At 33.2% G+C, this 22301-nt stretch overlaps 5 protein-coding genes across 12 annotated transcripts; 2 read left to right on the top strand and 3 right to left on the bottom strand.

The window, feature by feature from the left end:
- Positions 1-1929: 1929 nt before the first annotated feature.
- L(3)72dn (UTP4 small subunit processome component l(3)72Dn) lies at positions 1930-5779 on the bottom strand. The gene is made up of 5 exons (XM_083081033.1): positions 5596-5779; positions 4626-4826; positions 2979-4518; positions 2215-2517; positions 1930-2127 (listed from the first exon to the last, which is right to left on the bottom strand). The coding sequence occupies exons 2-5, from the start codon at positions 4727-4729 to the stop codon at positions 2011-2013; spliced, it is 2064 nt and encodes a 687-aa protein (XP_082937159.1). The 5' UTR covers positions 4730-4826; positions 5596-5779; the 3' UTR covers positions 1930-2010.
- Lfg (Glutamate NMDA receptor-associated protein 1 lifeguard) lies at positions 5286-10122 on the top strand. 4 transcript variants are annotated; one of them, XM_083081042.1, is made up of 7 exons: positions 5288-5580; positions 6233-6374; positions 7482-7548; positions 8104-8217; positions 8298-8484; positions 8570-8840; positions 8967-10122. In XM_083081042.1, exons 3-7 carry the CDS (start codon positions 7500-7502, stop codon positions 9324-9326), a joined length of 981 nt encoding a protein of 326 aa, XP_082937168.1. In that variant the 5' UTR covers positions 5288-5580; positions 6233-6374; positions 7482-7499; the 3' UTR covers positions 9327-10122. The 4 variants fall into 4 exon arrangements, with proteins under 4 accessions (XP_082937169.1, XP_082937168.1, XP_082937167.1 ...); XM_083081041.1 differs by lacking the exon at positions 6233-6374 and having other exon boundaries at positions 5290-5580; XM_083081040.1 differs by lacking the exons at positions 5288-5580; positions 6233-6374 and adding an exon at positions 6127-6198.
- On the bottom strand, positions 9473-13249 carry Rab10 (RAS oncogene family member Rab10). The gene is made up of 5 exons (XM_083081044.1): positions 12738-13249; positions 11967-12027; positions 11764-11902; positions 11589-11678; positions 9473-11458 (listed from the first exon to the last, which is right to left on the bottom strand). Exons 1-5 carry the CDS (start codon positions 12862-12864, stop codon positions 11273-11275), a joined length of 603 nt encoding a protein of 200 aa, XP_082937170.1. The 5' UTR covers positions 12865-13249; the 3' UTR covers positions 9473-11272.
- Positions 12760-22294, top strand: LOC145961146 (uridine-cytidine kinase-like 1). Of its 5 annotated transcripts, XR_014435569.1 has the most exons (15): positions 12760-13250; positions 13818-13949; positions 14077-14231; positions 14312-14516; positions 14603-14733; positions 15371-15541; positions 15703-15809; positions 15933-16103; positions 16194-16265; positions 16344-16595; positions 16687-16896; positions 17232-17417; positions 17493-17805; positions 20421-20578; positions 22149-22294. XR_014435569.1 is itself a non-coding variant. In XM_083081035.1 (13 exons), exons 4-13 carry the CDS (start codon positions 14461-14463, stop codon positions 17802-17804), a joined length of 1668 nt encoding a protein of 555 aa, XP_082937161.1. In that variant the 5' UTR covers positions 12760-13250; positions 13818-13949; positions 14077-14231; positions 14312-14460; the 3' UTR covers positions 17805-17917. The 5 variants fall into 5 exon arrangements, 4 of the variants coding, with proteins under 4 accessions (XP_082937161.1, XP_082937162.1, XP_082937165.1 ...); XM_083081035.1 differs by lacking the exons at positions 20421-20578; positions 22149-22294 and having other exon boundaries at positions 17493-17917; XM_083081036.1 differs by lacking the exons at positions 20421-20578; positions 22149-22294 and having other exon boundaries at positions 12760-13239; positions 17493-17917.
- LOC145961149 (uncharacterized) lies at positions 17097-21806 on the bottom strand. The gene is made up of 12 exons (XM_083081045.1): positions 21495-21806; positions 21188-21265; positions 21009-21103; positions 20858-20929; positions 20414-20560; positions 20044-20119; positions 19744-19931; positions 19474-19618; positions 19082-19297; positions 18658-18776; positions 18451-18586; positions 17097-18337 (listed from the first exon to the last, which is right to left on the bottom strand). Exons 1-12 carry the CDS (start codon positions 21804-21806, stop codon positions 18032-18034), a joined length of 1890 nt encoding a protein of 629 aa, XP_082937171.1. The 3' UTR covers positions 17097-18031.
- Positions 22295-22301: the final 7 nt, after the last annotated feature.

The raw sequence follows: 22301 nt of genomic DNA on the forward strand, positions 1-22301 counted from the left end.
TTTTTTAAAGTTATGTATTAAAGTATGTATTAAAATATTGTAAAAGTATGTATTAAAATATTGTTTATTAATTTATTATATCATTGACGCATTTGAGAACCGCCGATCTTGCGAACATTTTCGTGATTATCAAGCGAAGGTATTGTAGAGCATTGATTTTATCGACCGTTTTCAATTCACGGAGAAAGAGATAGAGAGCGAGAAAGAAAGAGAAAGAGAGAAACATATAACCTACATAAAGTTACATGTATGTATACATAAAATTTATCTCTTTATGAAGTATATATGTTTTAGAATAATATTAAATATGAATACAGTAAAATAAAAATTTTACAATAAATAAGATAAAGATCATATATTATAAATCACCGGAAACTATCGAATACCAAACGTATAAATAAAAAGCTGCGATTCTCTGGAAGACAACCGAAACAATCAAGATACTAGTAACGATTCTCAAAATATTTAAACTATTGACAGACCGCGAACACTTCTAGAGTATCGTAGAGAGAATTAGGCTGATGGCAAAGAACGAGATGTAAGTGCTTATGTCTGTCGTAGTCACGGTAAAGTAAGGCAGAGAAAAACGTATACGCAATTTCCATATACGTTTTTTTCCGTCTTACTTTACGTCCACGACTGCGACAGATGTAAGCGCTTACGTCTCATTCTCTGCCATCAGCCTTATTTGATGTAAAAGTTTATAGTCCAAATTTAGTAAAAAAATGCGTCTTAAGAGCGATCAGAAAATGAAACATTACGAAAGGTATTAGCGATGCAGCTAATTACAAAACGATGACATGCACATACCTGGCGAATATATTGCATAAATTGCACCTTCGCTGCACTTCGGAGAGAAGTTGACGTGAAAGATGCAAAGTTGGAATCCACATCCGGGCAACTCACGGGAATCGTAGACAAAGGATGCCCATACAGGTGTACAACGATAACGCGCGATTAACGCGAATGTTTTGACGAACGTCTGACACTTGCGAGATACATTCGCGGCATTTTTTCGCGCACAAAACTCGCGTTTAAACAATAACACGCGTGAGAAATACGGAGCGGTTTGAACGCGACTCTGCGGTCGCCGCGGCGCGTTCACTGTAATGGCGGCGAGATATATCGATAGGCATGCAATATTGCGATTCTCGAAATATCGAAACAGTTGAAAGAGCCAAATAATAGCAGTGACTAGAAATAAAAATCCCCATAGAAATAAAAAATCCCAGATGTCTATATAAATACCGGAAAATGATCGAAATATGTAGCGAATTATTATACAAAAATATATTCAACACAATCAATTACTGAATAAAGATATATACATATGAGGCGATAATTATACACTTGTCTCCCATAATTTATTTTCTCTTTATTTGGAACAAAAAATAAAATAAAATATACGAAAGTGATTTCAATCAATATACTTGCAGAGAGACTTTTATTTGATAACGATAGCGATATTTAATATTGTTTCGATGAATACCTGATATTTTAAGAGAAATACTCGCGATAATTCTTCGTGCACGAAATTCGTCTTTAGACAATAATACCTGCGAAATACGGAGCGACTTGAATGCGCCTTGTCGTCATCTCGTGTTTCGCGCAATGTTCAAGATGTATCGATGTATATATATAATATAATTCCCCAAATAATCTTCAAATAATATTATATGTATATATATATATATATATATATATATATATATATATTTCCCGTAAAAATAAAAGATTTGAAACATTTCAATAAATATTAAAAATGTTCAAAATAGATTTTATCAAAAATATACTCAACACATACAGTTAAAGGTGTGTCGAAAAATAGCGAATTCCGATAATTTATTTGATACATACAAAATTGTCCGCGAAAATAATATTAAAATATCAAAATGTGCAATAGAGCAAATTTGAATCATAATATGGAAATATAAGAAATTTATTTATTTGTTAATATTAATAAAAAATACCTCTCAGTAATCTCATTTACTTTTCGATAGTCCATAATATTTACATGCCAAAGAATTTTTGCTTTAGTGTAGGTGGCAATTTCTCCGATAATGAAGTTGGGTTCACCTCAACCGCAATCATTTCTTCGTCATTTAACCAATTTAAATAAACAAGATGCTGCAAATAATAAAATCATGAGATATTCTCTTTCTTTCCTTCTTATTATTTAATTACTTAAAATGTTTCTTCTCCTGGCAATATTACCTTATATTTTTTAGCAACTTGGAATGCATGTTGAGATTGTGAGCTAGAAATTGAATTACTGTCTTCTGTATTTTCTCCATTTTCACGCTTTGGTATCTTTGCTTCTTTTTCTGGCAACTCACTGTTTTTATTGATAACATATACACTTGAATCATCCTGCATGATTATAATATTCTCATTGTGCGGATCAAATATAATATTTGTTATCGGGAATGGACGTGCTAACCAATGTTTCGGCAAATAATTTTGCAAACTATTGGAAAACATTGTATATTGTCTCGTAGGTATATTGTATTCTATAATCTGAAAAACAATAATTGTATGTATGATTAGCAATAAGAGCATTTCAATATTTTGATAAATTAAATAAAATATTAGTTGTGTTCATTTCGTAGTATTAATTTTCAAATTGCCATTTTCAATCTTTAATTTAGTATGATTGTATGATTTTTTTGTGGTTTATAATACATCTTAAAAGTTAATATTACCTATATACACTAATAGATGATGAACTATGAAAGAAGACTATAAAATCCATAAACTGATAATTCAATAACAGGATTATAAAAGCAATTATGTGTAAAATCGCGGCATAAAAATAAAGTTGCAATAACATGTATAAAGTGCAGATTTTTAATATCGCAAGTCATTAATGTTATATAGTATTTTATGATAGCATTATATTAGATTTGAACAGAGATAATCCATTGTGTTACACAATTTAAAAATTATTAAACTGTATATATGATATAGTATATTCTTACCTTATGATCCGAATATACTATGACCAGATTGAGCGTGCCTTTTTGCACTGCAATCGCTGTCGCTGGACAACTGTATTTAGGTAATCTCCATGACTTTAACGATTCTGCTGTTATACCATTACCAATGAAATATACAGCGATTCCACATTGCCGATCCGTAAATATGAGGTATTTGTTGTCTGGAGAAAAACATACGAGACCGACGTTTGTAATGGACTCCTTTGTCGTGTTAAACGAACCGATTAATCTCAAACTTTTCTTGTCCACCCTAAATAATGTCACAGTATTTTCATCACCGTCATTGTTAATAGTGACGAATAGTTTGCCGTTCGGACTGAACAACATCTTTTGTATTCGGTTCATGGACAAATCGGTATCGTTTCTAGATAATAGGGCGTCTCCCTCAACCACATCAAAATTAAAAACTCTGACGTGAGTGTCTGTTGAGTACACAATCGTTTTGGAATCTTTATTAATGGCACAAGAGATTATGCTTTCATCACCCTTTGCTTGTAATTGTAATAATTTTATAGGTTCTTCATCTAATTGATGCAACATGGATGAACGTAATAATTCTGGAGGATCTTTAGTGATTGAACCAAGTCTCCATAATTCTAAATAATTTGTGTACCGCAACAGAATACATCTAGATTTCCGACAAATTGTAGCACAGGGTGATTGCAATAATGGAGGATATTTTACAAGATTTTTTGGTGGATAACTCGATACAGCAAGATATCCATCTACTCCAGCTGAATAGAGTTTTCCATTGGTTTCTAGAAGTGCTCTGACATCATGAATATGCAACCTCCTTTCGATTCCCTTTACCCATTGAGATTTTCCACTTGATTTTAGAGTAACCTTACAAAAAGTCCTTACAACTGGATCCATACCTGCACAATATACAATGTTCATATCATGCGACAAGGTGATAGTTAATATATCAGCTGTATGACTTTCATGAGACTCTATCAATACTCCTATGTGAGGATCCCAAAAGCATAAAAAGCCATGAGAGTCGCCAGAGATTATTATGTTGTCGTCAGTGACAGCAAGGCACCAAACTATTGTATTTTTCCTGACGTTACTTCTAGAAGTTGTCATTTTATGTATTGCATGTCCAGATATAGCACTCCATACTCTGATAGTATCTGTGGAACCTGTATAAATCATCTCGCCGGTATTGTCCCATTTAATACACAAAATCCTTCCTTTTTGCTTATCAAATATTCTCTCATAAATCAATTTGTCCTTATATACATTAAAAGTATTGATATATCCATCTTCTGTACCGACTGCTAAGCGAGTTTTTTCATGGTTCACATCCATGCACCAAGCTGCACCTCCTATCACCATAACTTTATATTTGCTTCCCAATGTCATTAAATCATACTCTATCACTGCACCTTGTAAACCAGTCGAGAACAATCTAGGACCGATCCACAGTATGCTTTCCACCGAATTTTCAGCATGAGCAGCTATAGTACATTCGACAAATGGTGCATTCTCGACATTCCAAATTTCTATAGAGTTATCGTTTCTTTAAGAAAGAAAGAAAAAATTAGAAAAATGATTGTAACAAATATTTGCATGTAAAAATAATGCGTTTAACGTATAAACATCATACAGCAATAAAAGTTAACTAACCTTGCAAGAGCTAATTTTTTCGTTTTTGGTTCGTGACACAAGCAAGTCGCGGATTTCGGTTCCGGACTGTAAAATCTTATATTATGTATACGATATGAAGCCATAATTTTTGTTATATTATTAATTATACCACTACTATTTCATGCACGTGGTGCAAATTGAATAAAAATTGCGGCATTCTTATTGGTTAGCACAAAAAACCTGAAAAAGATCATAGCGTATAGTAGCGCCATTCTCTTTTCGACACTGATGGAGATATTCGGAAAATTTACTCGTGGGATAGAGCAACATCGAATTGACCAATCGAGATAAAGAAATCTTTGCTCCTCTTGTCCTGATTGGTCAATTAAAAGCTGTCTTATCCTACATATAGGATTTTCGAATACATCTGGTAAAGTCATTTCATTTATATTCATAAATTATAAATCATAAATACAAGAATTTACGAATTTATTAGTATTATAGCTTATTAGTTGCGTAATATTGCGTCTTTTATTGTAATATATCCTAAATACGGATATTAGGTTATAATTAAGTTATTATATTTTTATATTCTTGAGGAAATTTTTCATGAAATTGACGTGGATGCTAGTCTTTCAGATCGCATAGTCATCGGGAAATGACTAAGCTAATTAGCCGGGGATTTTCAGATACGACAAAAATACGGAAAATCTGAGAAATGTAGGAAGACGCAAACACGCAGGCGCCCAGCACTGACACTCCCCAGAAGATCGGCCCACTTCATATTGTTCGGATTCGGCGACGCACTTCAGTCGAGAAGCGTAGCCGGTAGTTATCACGGATGTTTGTAACGAGCGCGCAAAGCGAATTACGTGCTACTGCGTCGTCTACGCCATATAGCGACCGAGTAAATAACAGTCGTTCCTCTCGCGTTACGCATTACTGTGCTGCTATACCGCTGCTAACCGGAGGATAGGATCCGTAAAGTAACGAGGTAAATAATACACACCGCATCGCAATATTCGGCGCCGCATTCGGGGAAACGTGATTATCGATTGTGACTATTTCCAGAAAGAACGAGTGACGTATCGAATTGACGTATCGCGTTTATCTCGCTCGCGAATCACGTCAACAACACAAGCTGACATTGCACTCGTGTAATTGTATACGAGTTTGTCGTTCGCGCATTCAATAACACATTGTATGCAGGTTCCGGGAGAAAGCGCCGTTTCTCGCAATTAGTCATCGTTCGTCAGAAGGGTGGGTGGGGGAAGACTATAATCACGAATATATTACCACGGCTCGATAATATGCGACCTTGTCATCGTAAAAAGTCGATTAAGAAGAACAGTGTTTCCGTTGAAAATTCGAGACATTTAAATTTTTCAGTTTTTGCGAAAGGAGCGTTGTTCATTTTTATCTTTCCATATCACTTGGTATGCGTCACCGTATTCACTGTACTAGATCTTATTAAATATCTTATCTATCTTATATATATATAGATATATCTTTGCGACCAAATAATGGCGTGCATACACACACACATACGCACATTTCACACGTATTTTCCATGGCATGTGCAGGTGCAGATGTGAACGTAGGTCATGTAAATGTATGTACTTACACGTACTTGTATATTTTTCCAGAAAGATGAGTTGTAAACACATATTCAGTTAAATTAGTGTTAATCTCAGTCATAAGATTATCATGACAAGATATCAAAGTACTTTTGAAAAAAGTGATAATTATTAATTACATTAACAAGGACAGAAGAAACCACACGTAAAAGTACGCGACAATATGGTGTGAGCGTTGAAAGATATCTAATAATTGTACATCCTGTTCCTGCTCTAATATTAACGTAATTAATATTTTCGCGAAAAACTAATTGACCTTATCATCGTTCACAAGCATTAAACTACCACAAAGTGTAATACTCTGATGAATATTAATTATCAAATGTGTGTGCAGTACGAGTTTATTTCTTTCCTTATTTGTTTTTAATGTAATAAGCATATTATGTAATGCATATTATTAACTATTCATAGTGAGATATTCTGTTTGATTTTCTAGCTAAGTTGCATTTTTCTCAATAACGTTTGACAAAATAATAATGTATTGCAAAATAAATTAACATATTGTTTTATTCAATTAGAAATTATTATTTGCAAATGTCTCACAATTATTAATAAAATTAGGTCAAGTTGATAATGTCTCACAATTATTAATAATTAGGTCAAGTTGAATCAATCATCATTATTTCTTCTAAGGATTATCTCTATAAGATTGCAAAATATGTTGTCTATAGTTATGCATGAGCCAAAATAGTCTTGCGTCTTTTAGAGCAAGTATATGTCTTTTTAGGTGTTGGTCTCCATGACTCATTGAGTGCAATAGTGTGGAATATTAACCTTCTTTAATTCTTTAACATATCTAATATTGTATTTGTATTTTGTATTTAAGGGTATTTTTTGCATAGAAAAAGTGTTCAAAAAGATATCGAGATAAGTTAGTAAACCTAGAATACTTTTCCAAGTATTCTATCAGTAAAAATTGCATATAAATAATATTCTTACAAGAATAAGTAATAGATATTTATTTTAATATATTTAATATATTTATATTTAAATGATAATATATTTACTATATATTAATATATATACATATTTAAATAAATGTCTTTACAGCAACTTTGTAGATTCCCTTTTACATTTTTTAAATAATATGTAATGTTAATTTAAGAAAAAGAATGAGAAACACACAGAGTAATTGTTTTTCAGTGATTTTTTTAAATATTTTCACATTTTCATATCGTTAAAACATTTATGCAGTTTTATTGATATTTTTTCACAAAAGAGATCCCTATTATATATATAATGATAGGTTCTTTTTCAGCTAAAAGAAAACCAAAAGATGACAACTTGGCAAGCACCTGGTGCGGGATTCTATCCAGGGCAACAAGGTTCTGATCTCTCTTTTTCCTTGTGTTTTTAATATATTTTCTATTATTATATTTCATTATTTTATTGTTCTGAATCTATACCAGAGATTGTTCAATCAGCAGTTAGCATCATAGCACTTGCTTAAAAGGATACATCATTTTACACAACACTTTAAAAAGCACATTGTATTAATATCATTATTTTTATTATTAATCAACATTTGAGAGAATAATCGTTAATTAATTAATATATATGCAAATAGCATATATTAAAGAAAAAATACTGATTAACATCATCTCATTAAAAGATGGTGTGTTTATATAATGTAAAAACAAAATATATATATATATATTCCAACAAATCATATCAAATATAATTAATGTTTTAAAGACAAGCCACACAATTTATTGCACAACCATATGAAAACTTAATTTTACAAAAGCGTGAAACACACTATGTAAAAGTAGTAGCTGCTGTTAGTGCACAGAATCCTTCAAGTTGCTACTGCTTATCAAGGTAAAATGCATATGATATTGTAATGTTGATGTCTATGTTTTTCAAATTTGACTGTGCAGGTCCATATCCATACCCTCAACAAAATCCTGGGTATCCGCCACCTCAAGAAGGCTACCCATACCCTCAACAAAATCCAGGATATCCACCACCTTACTCCGGTGGAAACCCACCAGGTAGATACAGCTCAATATACATAGCGCTAAATAATCTTAAAATATATAATTATTTATCGAACATTACTATTTTTGAATAGGTCCAGGATTTATACCTCCACCAGGTGCTCCACCCTACGGTGAGGCACCGCCAATTGGTTCAGGATTCGGAGGAATACCACCAGCTCAATCAGGAATGTATGGGTCTGGATATGGAGAAGATCCTCTGCAGGATGAGATCAAAGGATTTGAATTTAATGACAAAACTATTAGGAATGGCTTCATCAGGTAAGTTTGATGGCTCCTAAAATTTCTAGTGCGCTCTATATATAATTTATAATAAATATATATTTATCTCATATATAATCTATAGGAAAGTATATAGTATCCTGATGTGTCAATTACTCCTCACATTTGGGATGATTACTTGGTTCCTTTATCATCAACCGACACAGCTATGGGTTAGGAGACATACAGAATTGTTTTGGATTGCCTTTGCTGTAACTATTGTCTTAATCATATGTATGGCTTGCTGTACTAATGTGAGACGTAAAGCTCCAATGAACTTCATATTCCTATTTATATTTACATTGGCGGAGGCTTTCTTGCTAGCTACAGCTTCTTCAACCTACCAATCTGAAGAAGTAAGTTGTCCGAAAGAGTTTTAATATTCTAATATTGATTTCAAGTATATGTATGAATATATAATTTTTTATAATTACATTATATTAAATTGTAAGAAATCTCATTTATCTATAATGCTTTTGCAGGTCATGTTAGCTGTTGGAATTACAGCGGCAATCTGTCTAGGATTAACACTGTTTGCATTTCAGACGAAAATTGATTTTACAGGATTACATAGCGTCCTATTTGTCGCTGTGCTCGTCTTACTTATTTTCGGTATAATTGCGATGATCTGGCCTGGAAAAATTATGACTTTGGTTTATGCGTCGTTCGGTGCCCTAATATTTTCTTTCTATCTGATTTACGATACGCAAATGATGATAGGTGGGAATCACAAATATTCCATCTCACCGGAAGAATATATTTTCGCTGCGTTGAGCCTGTACCTAGATGTTGTTAACATTTTCATCTATATTCTGACTATTATTGGCGCTTCGCGAGACTAATTGCTGTCAATTCTATTTCTATTTTAACTTGTGTTATAACTACTACAAAATACACAGTCAGCTTTTACTTATCGCCGTCCTGCCCTGACTCTTTGCAGTTATCGTCCCAAGAGTACACTGTAGGCGAGCAAATAAAGAGATGTAAGGAAGTTTAATATTGGCAAGACTTTAATTTCTATGAACAGATAGAGACTTTTACAAATTTTCGAAGATTAATGTGTACAAACAGCACGCTTGAATTTTAAAGCCTCTTGTCTAGTTCTAAGGCATAATACAACAAAGTATTTCCATCTTAGGTATAAAACCAAATATAAATTCTCATAATTGCTCTATTAGGATAGTATTAGGATATGTCATTATTATTACCATTATCATAAAAAAGAATCAGTTTTATTTCTTTACTGTATTATATTGTTTAGTAATTAGTAATTATCTTCAGAATCATTTATTGTAAAAGCGATCATGAAATTTATATACCTCCCTCTTATTTATTTCTTTAAAAAACTCTTGTGATGAATTCTTTAATATGATCGAAATACACACATATAATTAAAAGTATACCTAATTAATATAATATATGTATATTAGTGTGATTAAAACATCCAACATTAATTGTAGTATTGTTACTTGAATCTGACTGTAATTTCAGAAGCAACCCTGAAAAAAGTTTGTACCTGTGGTTGCCTATATATATACACACACATATATATATATATATATATATATATTTAGGAAATTGCGATTGTTTATTTTTTGCCCATATTTAAATAATAAAACGTGTAACTATTCTCCAATATTTCTAGTCTCTTTCAATTTCAAATGTGTATTACATTCGTTTCTGATAAATATGTTAATATTTGTATGTATGACAAGATAAAATTTTATGTCTTGTGTAATGTTACATAACAATGTATGACAATTCTGCTTAGAATATCATCCAATACAATGCAGAAGAAATAATTAGATGATTGTTGCTGTTTAATTTTATAAATCTATAATTTAAATTGTTATAATCTTTTGTGTTTTTGCTATAAAGCGTTTACATATAGCTGACATTTACTTATTTGTAATTTTTATCTTTTTCTTTCTAAAAGGATTTGATGCAAGTGTTTTTACATTTAAAAAGATTTTATATACGACATACATATATAAATGTTTTTAGGAAATAATAACAGGTGATTTCAAAATTGCGGATATTTATATTTATAAATCGGCCGTACACAAAACGGTAAAAGCTTTTGGTTTAAAACTTTCTTATCTTAACTTAATATACAAATAAGCACGTGTCTGGTGCAATTATCCACAGAGGAAAGCTTTTAATGTCCAAAAAGATTTATCAAGATCAAAGCTGACATTCATACTCACATCACTCAACATGGTAACAAATTGCAGCCTCATAACAAACAATATGTCCTAGTTCTCTTTGTTCGTGCAACAATGCAATGGCATTTCACGTGAAACATGAAGATCCATTACTAAAAAACTTGTGTGTTTATGCAAATTTTTCGTATCCATGTAATCTAATGAAATTTCAGGTTTGTTTATATATTACAGATATTTCTATAATATATATTTCATAATATATATAGTATATTATAGATAATTCTATAATATATGAAAGAGTATGTGTTTTTTGAAACTTACTAACACTTGTGTAAATGTAATTACACAAAACACAACTTCCAAATATATTGGATCAGATGAGTAATCATTTTTTTTTTCATTTTTTTTAGCAATATCTATTTTGATTGCAGCATAAAAAAATGTGTTTTTACCAGAGCAAAAGTGAGATTGGATTATACCTGATCAGGCAGTGTTGTGAAATGTTTAAATATGTTATTATGCTTTAAATTATGCTCTAAATCTATCGAGAACTCTATCCCAAGTGTGGCACGAGCTGATATATAGTTCATCACATGCACCGTTAAAATAAATAATGTATAAAATTAGCAGCACCGATTCGAATTTCTTTCTACTCTTCGATCAACTGTCACTCTATCGGGCGCATCCTGAGGTTCCTTGCCGTGCGTCTTGTCCAATATTGCCTCCGCTAGTTCACTAAATGCTCGATCAATATTAATATTTGCTTTTGCAGATGTCTCCATAAATCTAATGCCATGTTCTCTTGCTATCTATAAATGAGAAAATTTCATTTATTGAAATTATATGTTATATCTTTGATAAATGTTTAGTTATATTGTTTTATCATAAATGTATATGTATGTATGTATATATATATATATAAAATAATTAAATACTGACCGCTTCTCCTTTCTCAGTGCTGACGACACGTTTTTCTTCCATATCGCTCTTATTTCCTAAAATCATCTTCTCCACATCTTCATTTGCATGCTACAGAAAATATTTATAGTTAAAACAATTGTTTATTTTAATTATATATTTAATATTTGTGAATATATATAAAATATATACTTACTTCATCAATGTTTCTTAACCATTTCACAATATTCTCAAATGTTTTTTCATTAGTAATGTCATAAACAAGCATAATTCCCATAGCTCCTCTGTAATACGACGTTGTAATAGTGTGGAATCTTTCTTGCCCTGCTGTGTCCCTGCAAATATATAAACATAAAAATACATAGATTTTTTTAAGTATATATATACATGACAACTCACCATATTTGTAATTTGATTTTCTTTCCTCTTAATTCCACTGTCTTGATTTTAAAATCAATACCTATGAGAAGAAGCACTTTTTATATATTTCAGATATTAAAAAAAGAATAATAAAACATTTTTTTATAGAATTTCAAGAAATTATATATATATATTTTTTATATGTTTAATCAATTTTTATTTAAATATATAATTATTATTATATATATATATATATATAAAATAAAGTTGTTTATACGAAAGATATTTTTTGCAGCATGCGCTTGTCATTAAATTGACGTACGTACAATCAGCGAAATCTTGCGAAAGCAAAGTACAACGATCATTTTTTTTTGGCGAGAAAACAAGCTCGTAATTGCATCCTGATCGACATTCTTATATATATATATATATATATATATATATGTGTGTGTGTGTGTGTGTGTGTGTGTGTGTGTGTGCGCATACACGCGCGCGTGCCCGTGAACTTTCGCACACGGAACAAAACGAACGGCGATCGACTCCATTGCCTTTAATTTTACAGAATAAGGTGCGACGATTGTTTCCTTCTTTTTTTCTTCAATGAAAGCCTCGCCTTTTCTAACCTAATCGCAATAATTGCCAGTCAAACTTGTCAATGAAGGGATTTACGATTCCTAGTCTTTTCGTATATTTTATATATATATATATATATATATATATATATATATATATATATATATATATATATATATATATATATATATATATATATATGTGGTGTGTAAATTTTTTTCTTTTTATTTGTCTTACCTATTGTGGAAATGAACGTAGTGGAGAAGGCATCGTCCGAGAAGCGGAACAGTATGCACGTCTTGCCGACGCCGGAGTCACCGATGAGCAGTAGCTTGAACAGCAGATCGTACGTCTTCTTCGCCATTTGACCGTCGAGACTATTACGCGTCGAGGAGTAAGCGCCGCTGCCGAGGAGGAAGTAAACAGAGGAGCGAGGAGGATGCGGGTGCGGGTGCGGGCGCGGGCTCGCGATCGACTCGCGGCGGTCGGCTCGTTGCGATCAGCAGCGACGATGATTCCTCGCGACACGTACCGATGCCTCCGTACATCGAACGTTACGCGCCGGTTATAGTCGCTCAAGGTTGAACGAGGGCGCGTCTCCCGACGAGAGCTGGGATCTGCGCGGCTACTCGTCCTATCGTGCACGGGCGAACCGGTTGTGAGGAGGCGGCGTACTATTAAAAGACGACGCGACGTCACGCGACGCGACGGAGTCAACACGACGCAGAAGCCATCGGGGGTAAACTCGGGGTAATTTTTGATTCTCTCCTCTCTCTCTCTCTCTCTCTCTCTCTCTCTCTCTCTCTCTCTCTCTCCTTCGCTCACTCGTTACACATATGTATCTTGTATGTACATATGATATACGCGATATACGCGCTACTTGGCGCTCAGCCGGCCTACAATGAGATCGAGCGATGGTCCAGTGTTACCGGCTGAATGAGCACGCGATTCTCCGCGACGACGCGTGACGCGCGACGTCGACGTCGCGACAAGCCACGCGACCGCCGACCGCCGTCTCAACCGCACGCAGCGATAGGTATCCTCCGTGACAGGATTCTGCTTGTTATCGCGGAAGGTCACTCATCTTTGGTGATCGTGCGTCGCTGATAAAGATTCTCGTTCTGCGATTTATGCAGAAAGAAATTAATTTGAATATTTTCTTTTTTTTTTAGCTGTATTTAGTGGCTTATAATGTGAGAGATAGAATTATCGTGTAGATTTGATACTTTGCATTTCCTTTTTTTAAAAATTTTTTATTTAGAACTCGCGCTTGATTTGTAATAGTTTTTATTATTCTAATTATTGTTTTTATTGCAGGTTCTAAATTTGCTGAATGCTCCATTTTTGGAGCTATCACTCGGATATCATGCAAGAGAGGAAATTTCCTAAATCTTGGATATTGCCCGGATAATATATCTATAACATAACGGAAATAACGAAATAATTATGGTAATGACACAAATTTTATTAACTGAATTTTGCTTATAATTTTAATATACGCAATTATCTGTTTCTTCAAATCTTTGCTATTACACAACGAAAAACATAAAATAATTATTTATATATGAATCCCAAGCTGTGACGCGTTCGTCAAGAATGTGACGTTTGCAAGTTGCAACTAGTCACGTGATCGATACGCGTGTGCAAGAGTGCGTTCAGAAGTCCTATCCACCAAAGTAAAATAGTTTGATTGACCAATGGGAACAAAGAGATCCTTTAGTCAACCCACAGGTAGGATTTCCGAACGCATCGCAAGTATCCATAAAAAGTAACGAGATGATCGAAAGGTGGGGACTTTTCTCACGTTCTAGGAAATGACAGATGTACATCGCCGCGTGTTCGTTGCATATTTGATACTGTGTCTACGAACGACGTAGTAGATCACGAGTGACTTCCGTCGATAACGCGAACGTCGACGACGGAAGGTGAAGAGTTCGAAAGGCAACCGAATCCACGGAATATGGCAGCTAATATACAGCATCCGTTCGAGCCACCCAGTTCGGCGAGCTCCGAGAGGTAAATTTGCGAGAAGGCTGTTCTTGAGCTCCCAAACGGAAAAGATAAATGTTTTTTAACTTGGAAATTTTCTGATGACCTTATAGTGACGATGGCGACGTGTGCCTGGACGACCGTGAGATTTTTCTCGCAGACGAGTTGTGCGAGGATGCTGAACACTACAGGCGCTCCGATGTCGTCACGCCGACACCGCAGTCTCCGCGGCCAGCGTCCACAGGTAAATTAATTTTCAGCTTCTTGTATCGCTTCAGGATATTCTGATTTTCCTTTCCTGAACAAGGGACTACGCGAATTCAATATAATCTTACATATGTGTAGGCGGTTTTTATTCTACTAGTCAATGGAACTTGTAAGATAAGATTATGTCAATGAACATGTTTATATACAAATTATTTGTGTATATGTGTCAATGTTCAAGATTCATTTAAATGTTGATAATAAAATGATATCTACAAAAGTTAGTCATAACTCATTAATAATGAAGGAACTGATATGATTGCATCAGAAATTATCTTATCAGTAAACGAAATGATTTTAATGAAATTTATTTTATACAGTAAAGTGAGAGATTGTGTTGTGTAATTAATGTGTGATATTTTTTAAGCCCCATACAGATACATTGGTCCTGTGAAATTATATTTGTAAGAGAAGATGCAAACAATCCAATACCATAAATCCCTTAATGAATTCATAATGAAGACTGATACAAAAAGTAAAATAAAAATCCTTCCTTCTTTTTAATCCTATCCCTTCTAAATCCTTTTAATATGTTATTTAAATATATTCCATATAAAATAAAAATAAAATCATATATATAAAAAAGGAAGTAAAAATGTAATATATAATTGCAATAGGTTCACAAAAATCTCCACGATCACGTAGACAACGCACTACCAGCATGTCGCAATCAAGTAAGAAGACATCTGCGGAATCCATCCTCAGGAGCAAAACTCGTACCATTTATACGGCTGGTAGACCTCCTTGGTACAATTCAGCTGGTCAACAAGTGGAACCTTTTGTAATTGGTTAGTATATTTAATTATTCATATTTATTGTTAATTTATTAAAAATTATTAATTTCTAATTGTTTCTGAATGTGTATATAAATCTCTTTATATAAAATAAAATAAAAAATAAATTTTTACTAAAATAAATATAAATTATTAAAAGATATTTGTGTGTATAGGTATCTGTGGAGGCAGCGCTTCTGGGAAGACAACGGTTGCAACCAAAATCATAGAATCTTTAAATGTACCATGGGTGACTCTTCTTAGTATGGACTCTTTTTATAAAGTGCGTTAAATATTCAATCAATAGGTGTTTGTAAAAGTATCTTTTTGTACACATTATTTAGCATATTCATCACTAGTATGATGGAAAATAATTCGATAATGCTATAGACATTATCGAATACAGGTGTTAAACGAAAAGCAGCACGAGATGGCCGCGCGCAATGAGTACAACTTCGATCATCCTGATGCATTCGATTTCGAACTTCTCAAGACCACGTTGCAGCGACTGAAGGAAGGACGCATGGTAGAAGTTCCTATTTATAATTTTGTAACTCATCGCAGGGAAAGTAGAACGGTGAATTGACATATTTGTTGTTATTTTCTTTATTTTGTATGGAAGCAATCAATGCAATTTACATAGCTGTTTCCTCTTTTTGTTTGATAGAAAACCATGTATGGTGCCAATGTCATTATCTTTGAAGGAATACTTACCTTCTACAATGTCGACGTATTGAAAGTAAGTTGATAAAAAAAAAAACTTAAAGATTGTATAATACAAAAGATCAAAAATAACAAAATAAATATTTTTTTCAAGTTGTGCGATATGAAAGTTTTCGTCGATACCGATGCGGATGTCAGACTGGCCAGACGTTTACGGAGGGATATTTCACAAAGAGGCAGAGATCTGGAGGGTGTATTGAAACAGTATAGTAAACATGTGCAGCCGGCTTTTTATTATTACATAGCGCCTCTTATGGTTCATGCCGATATCATTGTGCCACGCGGAGGAGATAATGAAGTGGCAATAGAACTTATTGTGCAACACATTCACACTCAACTTCAATTGGTATATTGCTTTTATGTAACTTTGTTTTAAAGAGAATTGTTTATAGGATCGTTTTATTTATGCTATCAATTTATTTTTATGTCACTTTTAGAGAGGTTTCAAATTGAGGGAAAAGTTGGCACACTCGTACATTGGTCAGCCGTTGCCTTCGTCATTGTATTTGCTTCCGGATACGCCGCAGATAAAAGGTCTTCATACATTTATACGCAATAAGGAGACATATAGAGACGAATTTATTTTTTACTCTAAGCGATTGATTCGTCTCGTCATTGAATATGCATTGTCTTTGTTGCCTTTTGAGGTGAGTATGCATGAGGGATTTTATTGTTTTTATTACTACCTATAAGTGCACTTTGATAAATTAGATTACTCATGACTTCACATTGTACACTGAGAAAAAAATTGTGAACTTGATTAAATATTTTCAAGTTAAATAGATATCATGTTTGATTTAATATGTCATATTTAATTTAAATACTTAAATATTTCAATTAAAAAAATAATAATTAGTTGAAAATATTTAGTCAAGTTTACAATTTTTATTCTCAGTGTATTAATAAATGTTCAATTTGTTCAAATTTATATATGCAAATTAAAGAGAAGTTTAAACATCTCCAGATATTGTTTTTATTTAAGGATGTAACCATCGAAACGCCACAAGGAGTGTTGTATGGTGGCAAACGGGGTGCAACAAACAAGATATGCGGTGTGTCAATATTGCGAGCCGGCGAAACTATGGAACAAGCTGTGCGGGACGTGTGCAAGGATATACGCATAGGAAAAATTCTTATTCAAACTAATCAACAGACTGGCGAGCCTGAAGTAAGTATTCATGTGTAAATGTTTTTTTTATACATATAATCAGGGAACTTAATTCATTTAATCTGTCGCGTATAGTTGTATTATCTCCGATTACCAAAGGACATCAAAGACTATAGAGTAATATTGATGGATGCTACTGTAGCAACGGGTGCTGCCGCTATCATGGCGATTAGGGTGCTATTAGATCATGATGTTGCCGAGGAAAATGTATTGTTGGCATCATTGCTGATGGCGGAATCTGGTGTGCATTCTATCGCATATGCCTTTCCGCGAGTAAAGATCGTTACTTCCGCATTGGATCCCGAAATAAACGAGAAGTTCTATGTATTGCCTGGCATTGGCAATTTTGGCGATAGATACTTTGGCACCGAACCATCTGATGATTAAGGTAGTTTATAGATCTCTGTTTAAAGTACTTATATATTCACTACGTTGTGTAAATTGTGATATAAATATCAAAATAATCTATCATATCTTTAATAAAAAGTGTGTTACATAAACATTTAGATATATTCCATACTTGTTGCAGAATTTATCGCTTTCCATTTTCCAAAATCCTTTATATTATTATTTTTTCAAAATGTTAGGGTTTTTATTTAGATATCTACTTATATTCAAAGAGGCGTTGTACCAACACCTCCAGTTTCAGCGATATCGGCGGTAGTGCCACGTAACTGTCTATATCCTCGTGAACTAGCTCGATGAGAACGTCTCCATGAATCTAAGTTGCTATTAGTAGGATTCGGGCTTAGAAGGTATGTTATCAAACGATCCAATGCGGCCAAGTCTTCGTTCGTATTACCAGAATTCGTTAAACCTTTGTGTAGATCTTTCCCTATTATTTCCTCAACACTGTCGCTTTCCTTTACGTTGCCTCTATTTACGGTTCCACGATTATGAAGACCAAATCGTGATCCAATCTGCAATATTTTTTTAAATCATGAAAGATTATTGATAATAATTTAAATATAAAAAGCAAGTTTGCGATATTTAAAAATTCAAATGATATTAGAATGAAAGAATGTTCTAGTACCTCTTCCGGTCCATGTTGTCCATAACTAAGTCTTTGCACTTTTCGGAAAGTCTCGTCATTCATCGCTTCTCTGACCGCTTCGTTTAATGTACGTTCCAATGCTCGTTGTTTAGTTTTGCTCAATCCATCGTAGAAACTAATTCGATTAAACAAAACTGTATAACGCCATACTTTTGATATTTATATTCAGAATTATTTTTCCTTTACCTTGAATCCAGAGAACTGTTATCTCTAGAAATATTTTTATCGCGAACCAAACGGATGTCGCGCTCCCAAAACCGACGCAATTCCGGCGTAGATGTGTATGGTGCAGCTACTTCTTTAATCTGCGATTATGAAAGAATGATTACGGCAAAAATAAAAATAACATCGCACATACGATAAGAAAGTGCATAAGGTACACGTAATTAAAAAAAATCGATAAACTGTCATGCGATAAGCTGTCGCGCACTATATCACAATATAATGTAGTTTGTATGTACATCTTTAATGATAAAATTTTTTAATTAATACGTTATGCCTCATATGTATATATTTTATCGCGATGACGTAACGAAAGTGAGAAACTATAGCAGCAATTTATTATTATTCTCGACTATTATCAGTCATTAATATCGTGCTAACTAGTTACCTTTAAGACTATTATCGCCGTAATAAAGATGCATATTACATTGATAAATGTCAGACACGCGCTGATAATGCCGTTGCAAAAGAATTCTACGGGCAAGTAATCGCTGTAGATGTACGTGTACGAACTATTAAAATCCGTGTAAGATTCGCCTTTCATATGGGGAATTTTTACAGGACGATATATAAGCCATATGCATCCCAGAGCCCAAAATAAACCCTGCGAAAAATAAATACGTGTCTCTTCGATCAATATGATTACGTTCTCTTTGACGACAATCCTAGTAAAAAAAAGAATAACAATGGATATCTTTACAATTGTAATTATTGTATCATAAATTTTAAAATTTAAAAAATTTAATTCTTTTACGGTATGCGCTCTGATGATTTTCTTACGCAGTTAACAACTGGTGGCAATAATGAAGCCGATATGGCGACCCCAATTAATGGCCCATTACTACCTTGCAGTAGGGCGACTGCGACACCTGTGCCAGATGGAAGAGCCCAAAGAACGCCCATCCAAAGCGACCTGTAGTTGCCTCTATAGAAATAAATTTTATTTGGATGAAATTTATGATTACGATCAGATTATAATTGAAAACTGCAGATAGTTATTATAATACATAATCAATAGCAATGTATCTAATCGTTTTTAGCGATACGCACCTACCCTTCATTTCATCAGTTGGCCAATCATTGTAGCCCCAAGGCATCTCGGTTGTACCGAGGATAAGACCGAATATGAAGCCAAAGAGTATTGATAGAAAAATACCGAGCATCAAACTCTTTAGGCCGACCATCTGCAGGTTTCTATCGGCTATGATAGTACCAAAAGTTAGCGACATTACAGGTCCCTTTGATCAACGAGACGAAGAAAATGATCAGAAAAATGTAAAAATAATATAATATGTAAAAATAATATGTATAAATAATAATAAGTAATGTTGCATTAAATTATTTTATTACCATGAGAGGAGAAACTAGCATAGCTGCAGTGACGTTAGGCGCATTGTTCTCAACTAGACCGAGTGCAGCAAGACAGCTGTAAGATTGTAATTCTTGCGAATTAAAAGTTTCGCGCGATTATCATACAATTTATTTACTAAAATAATACGGGGTATATTCTATATTTTCATAATCATTTAATAATTGTATAACAGCATTGCGTAATAATAAAATGTTAATAAAAAAATAATCGTTAGTAGTAAGTGGTAAAAATGTTTTCGATAATATTAGATACGGATAAATTTTCCGGAAACACTGTCTTGATTTTTAATTATTTATCTAGAAATAACGTATATAAAAAACAATAGTAATAATTTTTATTTTTTCTTACTCCGCAGTTAATACCAGTAGTACATAATCGAAGGTAAGATCACCGCCGCTGCGAACACCATCGACCACCTGTTTCACTGTCAATTTCGATCTAATAGACTCTACAAAAGCGTCCCAGGCATTCTTACGATCTTCCGATTCCTTCCGTCTGAATGGCATAAAAAATGTATATTTATATTATAAATATATATATATATATATATATATATATATATATATATATATATAATATAAATAACAGAATATAATATAAATAGAATAAAAATAATGTAAAATATAATATAAATAGAATTACATTATATTTGAAATATATTATCCGACATATATGTGTGTGTGTGTGTATATATATATATATATATACACATATATGTCGGATAATATATTTCAAATAATGTAATTCTCTCTTTTTTATATTAATTTAATTAATAGAGTCAATTAAAGAAACCTGACATCATCCGTGACAGCCGGCAATCCTGCAATACTCATACCACTATACGTACATTGCGTCGGGATTACGCTGAAAAAAATCAATCAACATCGTCATGACGTTAAACTCACATCACACATGTAGTTTCTTCAGCTTAGCATATAATCACCTTACTATTGAGTTCATTTTAACACCGATACCCAACTCGGTGAGGCAATGTATGCAATTTTCGCAGGATTCACCAGCGGGAACCGGAAATATCACCTTCCACCAGAAAGTTTGATTTGGATTCACAAACATTTTTAGAAATAATCAAATGAAAAGAAATATTTTCAATTTTTTATATACCTCATAATACATATCCTCTTTATCCTTGCACCATACAACGTGTTCTACTTTTAGCTTTTTGAGCAGCTCTCCCAACACCTGCGATGGAATACAACACAGCGAAACAAATAATTACGAATATTGATTTGTCGAATGAAAAACGCGATATATTTGATTTTTGTTCTTTAAAAATCGAATAGTTAGGGAAGAGATTAATTAAGTCAAAGAAAAATGTGAAATTTATAAGTATATCTGATTTAAAAATATGGCATTTTTTTCATAATTCTAATAATTGATAATTTTAATAATAATGTTTTCTATACTTTACCATTTCCATAGACACGAAAACTGGCGTTTTCGATCGCGCGGGATATCCGCGAGTACGCTTCCTGGAACCAATGCCAACATCATCGTCGTCATCATCATCAGCATCATCAACGTGGTCGTAATCGTCGTCGATCGGAAGCAATTGCGCGCGTGTTTTCGCTTCTTTCAGACGCAGATCCACCTTTGGCGATGCTAAAATTTTATTTTTGTTCTTTTCGATTTTCTTGGAACGTTTCAATGGTACACCGAATACAAGTTCGTGCTCATAGTTCAGAGTAGGAATGCAGACCAAAAATACGACACCCCCGGGCATATTTGTTTCGTATAATCAGTAAAACTTTATCGTACAAAAATCACTCACGCGTCAGTATCATACGACCGTCAAGACTTTTCTATTTCGTATCATCTGAAACGATCTTCAGAAGATCGAAGATACAAATTTCATTAGCTAATGATAATTACTTTATTGCCTAGCTCGTAATTATTCAGTGAGTAACGACGACTTCGATGCTGTCTTTAGGTAGTCGTGGAACTATTTGAGAGTTTCGTTGCATCTAAAGTTCGATGATTAGAAATATTCTTGCATAAAAATAATCATTAATTAACAAACATTTACAATTTTTTTTTATATTTCATAATTTTTATTTCTTTCTAGGGAGAAGAATATTAGGGGAAGAGAACAGGATAAAGAAGATGAGAAATATAAAGAAGGAGGGAATCTATAAAGATTTAGAAAAAAATTGTCTACTCAAGTGCCATCGTTGGTGAGGGCAATCTACTTTAAGGAGACAGGTAAGCGATATATGCG

The sequence above is a fragment of the Camponotus vicinus genome, unplaced genomic scaffold, assembly GCF_025532165.1.
Source record: "Camponotus vicinus isolate PSW18456_S1 unplaced genomic scaffold, iyCamVici1.0 SCAF_10, whole genome shotgun sequence".
Lineage (NCBI taxonomy): Eukaryota > Metazoa > Arthropoda > Insecta > Hymenoptera > Formicidae > Camponotus > Camponotus vicinus.

Excerpts from the sequence above, each read along its gene's own strand:
- Lfg (XM_083081040.1), top strand. The coding sequence starts at position 6,157 with ATGGCATGTGCAGGTGCAGATGTGAACGTAGGTCATGTAAAT. Across the intron at positions 7,549-8,103 it reads ATTCTATCCAGGGCAACAAG|GTCCATATCCATACCCTCAA; the intron begins GTTCTGATCTCT and ends TTGACTGTGCAG. Across the intron at positions 8,841-8,966 it reads CAACCTACCAATCTGAAGAA|GTCATGTTAGCTGTTGGAAT; the intron begins GTAAGTTGTCCG and ends ATGCTTTTGCAG.
- Rab10 (XM_083081044.1), bottom strand. The coding sequence starts at position 12,864 with ATGGCGAAGAAGACGTACGATCTGCTGTTCAAGCTACTGCTCATCGGT. Across the intron at positions 12,028-12,737 it reads TACGTTCATTTCCACAATAG|GTATTGATTTTAAAATCAAG; the intron begins GTAAGACAAATA and ends TTCTTCTCATAG. Across the intron at positions 11,679-11,763 it reads GGTTAAGAAACATTGATGAA|CATGCAAATGAAGATGTGGA; the intron begins GTAAGTATATAT and ends TATTTTCTGTAG.
- LOC145961149 (XM_083081045.1), bottom strand. The coding sequence starts at position 21,806 with ATGCCCGGGGGTGTCGTATTTTTGGTCTGCATTCCTACTCTGAACTAT. Across the intron at positions 20,120-20,413 it reads CTACTGGTATTAACTGCGGA|CTGTCTTGCTGCACTCGGTC; the intron begins GTAAGAAAAAAT and ends ACAATCTTACAG. Across the intron at positions 18,587-18,657 it reads AACAGTTCTCTGGATTCAAG|TTTCTACGATGGATTGAGCA; the intron begins GTAAAGGAAAAA and ends TAATCGAATTAG.
- LOC145961146 (XM_083081035.1), top strand. The coding sequence starts at position 14,461 with ATGGCAGCTAATATACAGCATCCGTTCGAGCCACCCAGTTCGGCGAGC. Across the intron at positions 15,810-15,932 it reads GTATGGACTCTTTTTATAAA|GTGTTAAACGAAAAGCAGCA; the intron begins GTGCGTTAAATA and ends TATCGAATACAG. Across the intron at positions 17,418-17,492 it reads AACAGACTGGCGAGCCTGAA|TTGTATTATCTCCGATTACC; the intron begins GTAAGTATTCAT and ends TGTCGCGTATAG.